Source organism: Erpetoichthys calabaricus, chromosome 14 (assembly GCF_900747795.2).
Source record: "Erpetoichthys calabaricus chromosome 14, fErpCal1.3, whole genome shotgun sequence".
In the NCBI taxonomy this organism is placed as follows: domain Eukaryota; kingdom Metazoa; phylum Chordata; class Cladistia; order Polypteriformes; family Polypteridae; genus Erpetoichthys; species Erpetoichthys calabaricus.
In genome coordinates, this window is record NC_041407.2 from 93,304,697 (window position 1) to 93,314,234 (window position 9,538).

Here is a 9,538-nt window from a genome sequence, read left to right on the forward strand (position 1 = left end):
TTTTTATCCCTTTTATCCCTTTCTCTATTTCTGCAGAAAATGACATCCTCTCCACTATCACCCGTATTCCCTTACCAACCACGATATTCTCAGATTTCAGTTTACCAGCTGAAAATAATATCTCAGAGCTTACAACAAAATCAAATTCTTCCACATGCCAATTAGATCCAATACCTACAAGCTTTGTTAAGTCCTGTCTGTCCCATATTTCCCCCATGATAACTGCTATAGTTAAGTCTTCCCTTACTACAGGTACGGTCCTTCTGTCACTAAAAACAGCCTCAATTACTCCAATTCTGGAAAAACCTGGTTTAGACCCAAATGTCCTTAACGATTATCGGCCTATTTCAAATGTTCCATTTATATCTAAAGTTCTCAAAGATAGTTGCCTCCAAACTCCAATCCCATCTTTCAAAAAATAACCTTTTTGAACAGTTTCAATCTGGGTTTCGTCCTAAACACAGCACAGAAACTGCCCTGGTCAAAATCACAAATGATCTTCTCCGGGCAGCTGACATGGGACTTTGATCAATTCTTGTGCTTCTTGACCTCAGCTCCGCATTTGACACCACATCCCATCAGATACTTCTGAAATGACTAGCTAGTTTTGGAGTCTGTGGCCTTTGTGCTGAACCCACTCTTGTTGAGCAGGGGCCATACTGCAGGAAGTACATGTCAGAAAGCACTTCTAACTCACACTGCAGCCATTTAGAAATACTAATCAGCCTTAAGAGGACGCTGAAGACCCCAAGTGCAGTGTGCTTTGAAGGTATCTCTACTTGGAGCTGTGCTGATCTTCAGGAGTTCAGCAGCAGTTCTGTGTACATACAGTATATTAGAACAAGTGCAAACTGGGTTATGAGATACCACAGGAAAACTGCTATGGGTCTTCTATTAAATATAATAAAGTTAGTTTTGTTTTTTTTATATATTACTTACTTAAATACAGCCTTACTGTTTATTGTCCAAGGCTGTATTTACCAGACCATAATGCCTGACAGATTATTGTGTTATCCTTGTGTGGGCTTAGACCACCAGCCTCACTATAACTGAATATGGCAGAGACAAGCTGACTAAATTGTTATGACTGTGACAAGGTAGAAGAAAAAGGTAGGAAAATATTTCCAGAAAGATGGCAAGAGAAAATGTAAAAACTGGCTTAGAGAATCGGATATTCAGCAAAGTGGCAAGTTGCATGCCATGGCTGGAGGTTCAGAATTTTTGTGTGGGACAGATGATAAGAGAGACAAGCAGGGCCTCCACCACAAGGCACTTGGGGTTAAAACCAACACCATCACCCAAACCCCCCAAATACAGTGCATGGGTGCAGTTACGCTGCATTCTATTTATCTTGTATGTCAGGGCTGGAAATGATGCCACACACAAGCTAACCACGCTCTAGTAAAACATTTGGAAAACTAATATGGACGCATCCATGTTTTCTCCATTGGAATAAATAGTAGTTGATAAGACCACATTACAGAGTGTTTTGTGTATCCAAACACAGTAGCAACATGTCCACAGATAGACGTTGGACAGTGCTGCGTGTACAACTGATTTAATGAGATGCTAATAAACAGTAAGTACTACAGCTCTCACTAATGTTTGCGGTGTATGTTGCCATTTAGGATTGACGTCATGACCTGAAGTCGGACAAACTGAGACTGACAAAGCAGCCCCCGAATTTCCAAGTTGGATACCTGACTTAAGGGGGCTTACCAGTTGAAAATTCTAACTAGAAACTCGCACATTTCTGACTCCTCACTTCAAATAGAAGACAACATAAGGTAGCAATGCCCCCCCACTTTGGCCTAGACTCTATTGGATACATTTTAATGGCAGCTTAATACTAGTGTGCTAAGTTTCCACTCGGCATCTTTTACTTTTTTTTTCTATTCTTCTTCTACTTTTTTAAATGGAAGTTCATTTTTTGGCCTGCACTCTGTAAAATGCTTGAAGCTCTCAGGAAGCTAATTACTTTTGGTGATAATTGCAGTTAATGAGAGTCCAGCCCTGGGACAAGCGGTTTTGCAAATTGCTCACAGCAGGACCTTTGTGTCCGTTTGTCTCTGGGGATGGGATGAGCGAATCTTCTCTCTTTTTTTTTTTGTTTTGCTCTGCTGAGCCCAGGGTTGTGGCAGACGTTGTGTGCATTGTCTGCGTTATTGTGTGAGGCTGTTTGTTTATCAGCGGACCCCATTTAGATAAGTCTTGAATAGTCCTGTGCTAGCCTGTTGTGTGCTCAGTTGACCACACACTGCTCCTCATCCTTTCCAGGAGGTGACAAGGGCTATTAAGCTAATCCTTTAACTACTAATCGTCTCCTCCCTCCCATGGGCTTGAGCAAACACTGCCATTGAGTAGGGGTCTACATAAAGCTGGGTTCGCTTTACTGGCACCTAGTAGCTTGTAGCTCAGAGGATCTGCCTCACTTGACACAGCTGAAGAACAAAAAAAGAAGAAAACGTCACAATGTGCAGCATTTTACAAAGCCTGCGACTGGGACTTGTTGCTTTCTTGTTTTACTTTTTTCTACCCTTTGCAAGGGGTCACATTTGGGCCTGGCTGTTGTCTATCCCATACAGCCCACCTGGAGAGGGACCACTAGCTCGTGAAGTGCACCCACCTTTGAACATACGGGATTCTCTGGTGAGTCTATCTGCACTTGTATCACAAAGTTTTTGTTTGCTAGCTGCACAGGTCTTACCGTCCCATTAGTGAAACGTAGCAAATTTGGAATACAACTCAACAAGTTAAGTTGATGCTCAGAGGTTTACTGAAGTAAGCAAAACATCCCAACAAATATGCCATATTAAAGAGTGAACTGTGTTAGGAAAAGTCTTGAAAATTGGGTGAAGCCACATGGGGCGTTGGAGAGGGTGGGTTATTAGGGTCTTTAAGGGCAACAAGAGGAATGATGGTAACAACCTGAAAGAAATTATGGCTGATAGTTCACAGCTTTCCTCTTTCTTCCCAGTCGTCCTGATTAAATATATTTGATTGTTGCCTAATGGGTTTATTCAAGGCGACTTACTACATCTGAGATACATTTGGTTACATTTCTTCTGTTTTTCTGTTGGAGCTCAGGCAGGTGAAGTGAGTTGCTTGCGGTCACACGATGTTAGTAGCAGGATTTTTTTTGTCTACTGCAGCTATGTGGATCGTGCAAATTTATTTATTTCTTTTTTTCAGACACTATGTTAAACTGATGCTCTCTATTGAAGATTTAATGTTTTTGTCAATGTATAGATCTGGTTTTCTGTTACAGGGGTCACTAAAACCTGGAATCTATTCAGTATCAGGAGCAAGGCAGGAACCAGATATGGATGCTAGATGTTCGCCCATCACAGGTCCCACTCACAGCTCTCATCCACGCTTACTCTGTTACCAGTCATTCACCTAATATGCAAGTCTTTAGACTGTAGAAGAATGTTAGAGTCTGCACGTGTATAACTGGAACTGGGCCCAATCCCATGGAGCTTTGAGGAGGCAACACCACCATCACGCTCTTTGTCCCTCCATGCATATACTGTGTGTGGTTTTATAGTTTCCACAAAGACATGTAATTACAGTAAGTAGTTCTAGGTCAGCCTTCACTGCACCATGCGTTTGAAGGTTTTAAAGTGGGGTTAAGGTGAGAGAGTTTCACTTCAGCGAGGCGTCATTGAGCAGAGGAATGACTTCATGCTATTTTTTACTTTGAAAGTGTGCGTGTGTGTGGATCTGAAAGTGGTCTTCGATTTTGGAAATGGATTGAAGACGCTGGTATCTTGCAAATCCTGTCTCATTTCCTTCCATTAGTATGGAATAGTTTCTGGAGATAGTTTGAACTTTATCACCACCCCACTAGCAACACCTTTGTGCAACGGCACATGACACCTCAACAACTGGACAGGTGTTTATGTTTGTTTAAATGGTGTCCCATCCAGTTTTGGTTCCTGTCTTGCACTGAATGCTGCCTGGATTTGCTCCAGCTCTCCATGACCCAACTGCAGATAAAGAACGTTTTAAAAAATGTATGCCTGTCAATGTAAAGGTAATGAAAAATAACTGAACAGCTGTGATGCTTGTTTTAATGCAACTCTTCCTAAGACGTTGTCTTTATATGTCACCATGTGGGTGTTGGACCGTGTTAGCCATTATGGGTGTAGTGAGAAGTCAAGCAGAAGGACCCCTTTAATTGGTTGACTAAAAAGATTACAACATGCAAGCTTGTGAGGCAACGCTCAGATGTAAACTGAAGAAGGGGCCTGAGTTGCCTCACAAGCCCGCATGTTGTAATCTTTTTAGTTCGCCAATTAAAGGGGTCCTTCTGCTTGACTTCTCACTATCACCTTCTAGTATAATTTCAGTATACTATAGATTAGATTAGATAGAGTGGTTACGTGAGGGGGACTGGTGAGGTTTCACATAAGCTATAATTTCTTAAAAGGTCTCTAGCTGTAACGTATTCTTAATCAATCAGGAACTGCACATTACATCATCAAATTAGCTGGATGATTCAGTCACCCATAAAGCTTATTTCACCCTAAACCTTTTATTTTTTATTTTTTGTCACTGTTTTGTACCCATCACCCTTGAACCTTTAAACATTAAATCCAAACGTAATTTCTTAATTGTAGAGGCAGACATTCAGTAACAATATAAGGGTTATGGAAGGGCCAAGCCTGGAAGTAGAGAGAGCGCTTATTTTGGCTTCCATGTTCTGGTTTCAGTAGTAGTGTATCACTGCAGGTGAAGTGTTAGAATACTGGATTATTTAATGTACGTTATAATATGAGCACCGTTAAACTGATTTATGTTTTGGAACTTGGGAGAAGAGCCGTGTGGGGCGTGTTTGACTTGTTAGGATGGCACATCTCCAGTGACTTTTGCAGTATTTGCACAGTCTGTTCTACTGGTGTACTGTGAAAGACGCTCACTGTTTGCTTAAACCGCAGGCTGTTAGAACAGAGCTAAACACGGATGTGTGTACTGAAGTTCTCCATTTCGTACAGAAACAAACAAGCGGATTTTGCAGTTAGCAGTAAGTCTATGAAGAATGTGCTGGCAGGGGCCACAACTCTAACTTGCTCATGTCTGCTGCCCTCTGAGTTTTGAAGGTGAACCTATGGTATCATTTTTTATGTGTTTCCAGCAAGAAGCAAATTAGGAACATTAAAAAAACACAATGCCTAAATAATCTATGTACTGTAATGGTCTGAAAATGATCAGACCTTGTTAAATAAAAATACGAACCCGAAGAGGATATTTTTAATTCAAACACTGTGGCCAGGTATGATGTGGCGGCCTCACGATGTACACCACAAAGCTGACCCGGCCTGTCTTTTTGGCTTTTCCAGGTTTCATGTGATCATGATCGCAGCTGTGGGAAAGGTTTCTCCTGTGACCGGCATTTTCGTGTCTGTGTGCCACTGAAGCAGGCTGGTCAGTACTGTCGCCGGGATGCCCAATGTCTCAAAGGATTGACTTGCATGTTTGGAAAATGTCATCATAGCATTCCAGAAGGCCAGGAAGGTAAGCGACTCGTTCCTCCCCAACACCAAGCTCTCTCAACTTAATTGTGCTAACTTACTTTAATACCTTCATGTCTTCGTCTACAGTAGTAGATTTTTTAGGTAAGGTGAATAATTTACATATAATGTTGGTCAGGGGTCTCCAACTCCAGTCCCAGAGAGCTACGGTGGCTGCAGGTTTTCATTCTGACTCTTCTCTTAATTAGTGACCAGTTTTTGCTGCTAATTCACTATTTCCCTTTATTTTAATTGCCTTTTCTTGAGACTCTGACCGCTGAATTGATTCTTTTTTCCTAAATATAAATTTGATGTGAAGTGAGCCAACAGATGACCAGCTAAGATGGGGCCTCAAACTCCTACAAACTTCACTTCATTCAGTTTCTTAATTTGAAGCCAATTCTCATTAGTAATTAAACCCGTTATTTAATTCCATGGCTCTCATTCTGCCATGGCAGACATTTGCAAAGCTGATTTTCTTTTTTAAGAGCGTGTGGACCTGAGCAGATCAACATTACGGAGGCCTTCACCTTTCTTCATTTTCAGTTATTGTGTGATGGACGCAGGTTGTTGTTTGTGTGTTGGTTCATTTTGTGTCTTAATATTGTTTGGTTGCTAAATTAAGGAAAAAAGAAATAATTAAGGGGGCCGAGTCTTACGATGTGCATCAATTTAAAAATAAGACAAAGAGTTAATTAGCAGCAGAATCTGCTCACTGATTAAGAAAAGGGTTAGAATGAAAACCTGCAGCCACAGTAGCTCTCCAGGACTGGACTTGGAGACCCCTGTTGTTGATGATTTAGGGTCCTCTATAAAAGTTCTTCTGGTGGTAGCCCTAGAGTTTTTCAATTTGCAAATAAGGAAGCCACATTGCTAAACTGATGCCTTCTCCTGCTTTACGCAGCTAGCTTTGAAGACTCCATGTTGTGTTTTACAGCAGTTGTGGTTTTCATTTGTAACTTGACACAGTTATATGTTGGGATGAGTCCATGGAACTTTGCCTAATAATTTTGTAGTTGAAGCCTGGGAGAGACCCTTACAGGGGTCGACAGTATTTCACAGCACAATTCCTGGCAGTACACTTTAAGCCGGAGAGCATTGCCCAGTAACTCTAAATTCCCATTCACAAAGCCCAGCATACAAACGCAACATTTTCTTAGTCAGCCTCCCACCTTCCACATTACTTCCATGGCCACTGTCCCAATGTCGCAGCTAAAATCTGTAAGGCGCCAGCTTCCCTGCCGCTGCCCAATGCATTATTCTCTACGCTGATGTTAGGTTTTTGCTTTCTGGATTTTTTGGAAGCCGGATTTGAGCCTGCTGTCAGGAAAATTGGATGTCTGGGGAGTACGTCTTGATCCTTCAGAAACACGTTGTTTTGTTTCCCTGTGCAGGTGCCCGATGCAAGCTGGATAAGGACTGTGGAGGCTCAATGTGCTGTGCACGCCACCACGGAGAGATGATATGTAAACGTCGCTTGATGCTTGGTGAAAGCTGCTTTGTCCCAGACGGCGGGCTGGCTTTCAGCATTAACCAGATATGTCCCTGTGAAGAGGGTCTGCTGTGCCGCAAAGCAACAGACATACCCCAGAGAGAGTGAGTTCAATTAACTTAGAGATCATAATCAAATAATGGCCAACACATCTCCTGTAATGTGCCTGTACTCTCGACAAAGGTAAAGTGGTAGATGTAATATGCATAGACTCCATGTGGAATTCATTTTCTTTTTTCCTTTACAGAAAAGAATTTGTATATCGCCCAGAGGTGGAGAACTGGCAATGCCAAGCCCCTGCTGTCTGACACAGTCATCAAACTCTATTTATTTTGTAAATATTTTGTACATACTGTATTTGTAACTAATGTTAAATAAAGAGACCTATAGTTATTAAATGTGTAAGTTATGGTTTCTGTATGTTGTACAGGAGGAGGTAGAAGGGTTTGTAGGAAACCCAATGAAATGTAAAAACACCACCCTTAGAGAAAGTGCCCACCATCAAAGGGGCTTTAAAAGTACAATACAAATGGACTGGCTGAAGTATATTAGCGGGTGGCACGGTGGCGCAGTGGGTAGCACTGCTGCCTCGCAGTATGGAGACCTGAGGTTCGCTTCCCGGGTCCTCCCTGCGTGGAGTTTGCATGTTCTCCCCGTGTCTGCGTGGGTTTCCTCCCACAGTCCAAAGACATGCAGGTTAGGTGCATTGGCGATCCGAAATTGTCCCTAGTGTGTGCTTGGTGTGTGTGTGTGTGTGTGTGTGTGTGTGCCCTGCGGTGGGTTGGCGTCCTGCCTGGGATTGGTTCCTGCCTTGCGCCCTGTGTTGTCTGGGATTGGCTCCAGCAGACCCCCATGACCCTCTGTTCGGATTCAGCGGGTTGGAAAATGGATGGATGGATGGACTGGCTGAAGTACATTACAGTATTTGCCATGGAACAGGGAGGCCAAGTACAGAAGAGGAACTCTGCATACTATAAGAGTAACACTGCAGGTTCCACTCAGGATTATTCAGCTTTCATTGGCTGTGTTTTTATGAAGTTGATTGTTACTTCTTCATAGATTTTGTTAATTTAGTTTTAGTCTTTCTGTTCCATTTTGTTGTGAAATTTTGATAGATAGATAGATAGATAGATAGATAGATAGATAGATAGATAGATAGATACTTTATTAATCCCAAGGGGAAATTCACATACACCAGCAGCAGCATATTGATAAAAAACAATATTAAATTAAAGAGTAATAATAATAATAATACATTTTATTTATATAGCGCCTTTCCCATGCTCAAGGCACTTTGATAACAATGTAGGTAAAAACAGACAATAACTTTATATAATGTTAACGTTTACCCCCCCGGGTGGAATTGAAGAGTTGCATAGTTTGGGGGAGGAACGATCTCCTCAGTCTGTCAGTGGAGCAGGACGGTGACTGCAGTCTGTCGCTGAAGCTGCTCCTCTGTCTGGAGATGACACTGTTTAGTGGATTCTCCATGATTGACAGGAGTCTGCTCAGCGCCCGTCGCTCTGCCACGGATGTCAAACTCTCCAGCTCCATGCCAACAATAGAGCCTGCTTTCCTCACCAGTTTGTCCAGGCGTGAGGCATCCCTCTTCTTTATGCTGCCTCCCCAGCACACCACCGCGTAGAAGAGGGCGCTCGCCACAACCGTCTGATAGAACATCTGCAGCATCTTATTGCAGATGTTGAAGGACGCCAGCCTTCTAAGGTAGTATAATCGGCTCTGTCCTTTCTTACACAGAGCATCAGTATTGGCAGTCCAGTCTAATTTATCATCCAGCTGCACTCCCAGGTGTTTATAGGTCTGCACCTTCTGCACATGTTTCTACCTCATAATCTTTAGCTTTTTGTTACATCCTTACCATTTTGTTATAGTGTATGTATTGTTATTTCTGACCTCTGCTGCAATGGTCTGTGGCAGGGGTCCTCAATCCCAGTCCTGGAGGGCCACACTGGCTGCAGGTTTTTGTTCCAACCCGGTTGCTTAATTAGAAAGCAATTCTTGCCAATAATTTAATTTCATGGCTTGTTAGTTGCTTTAACTCTGCCATGTCAGCTCGTTCTCATATCCTAGATTTTCTTCCCCTTGCTAAGGATATCATCCAAATGATTTGAAGGCTAAAATGGAGGAGTAATTCTCAGTCCTTCACGTTTTTCTCTTCACTTTCCTTTCAAGAATTTAGCCAGCCAATCAGTCATTATCCAACCCGCTGCATCCTAACTACAGGGTCACGGGGGTCTGCTGGAGCCAATCCCATCCTTCACAGGGCACAAGGCAGGAACAAACCCCGGGCAGGGCGCCAGCCCACTGCAGGATACACACACATGGGATAATTTAGGATCGCCAATGCACCTAACCTGCATGTCTTTGGACTGTGGGAGGAAACCCACACAGACACGGGGAGAACATGCAAACTCCTCCAAGTATCCAATTAAACCCAATAGTGCCTGATAAACACACACAGGTGTAAATGGTAACAAGCTAAATGGAGAAATGCTGGTCTCTTTTGTCATTT

The 9,538-nt window shown here is 42.6% G+C and overlaps 1 protein-coding gene across 1 annotated transcript; it reads left to right on the forward strand.

The window, feature by feature from the left end:
- Positions 1-927: 927 nt before the first annotated feature.
- On the forward strand, positions 928-7,403 carry LOC114664761 (dickkopf-related protein 3-like). Its single transcript, XM_028819007.2, has 4 exons — positions 928-2,649; positions 5,343-5,517; positions 6,908-7,109; positions 7,253-7,403. Exons 1-4 carry the CDS (start codon positions 2,473-2,475, stop codon positions 7,311-7,313), a joined length of 615 nt encoding a protein of 204 aa, XP_028674840.1. The 5' UTR covers positions 928-2,472; the 3' UTR covers positions 7,314-7,403.
- The last annotated feature ends 2,135 nt before the right edge of the window (positions 7,404-9,538 follow it).

Bases quoted from the DNA above. Each gene is read 5' to 3' on its own strand.
- LOC114664761 (XM_028819007.2), top strand. From the start codon at position 2,473: ATGTGCAGCATTTTACAAAGCCTGCGACTGGGACTTGTTGCTTTCTTG. The intron at 2,650-5,342 runs GTGAGTCTATCT...TGGCTTTTCCAG, and splicing joins TGAACATACGGGATTCTCTG to GTTTCATGTGATCATGATCG. The intron at 5,518-6,907 runs GTAAGCGACTCG...TTCCCTGTGCAG, and splicing joins CATTCCAGAAGGCCAGGAAG to GTGCCCGATGCAAGCTGGAT.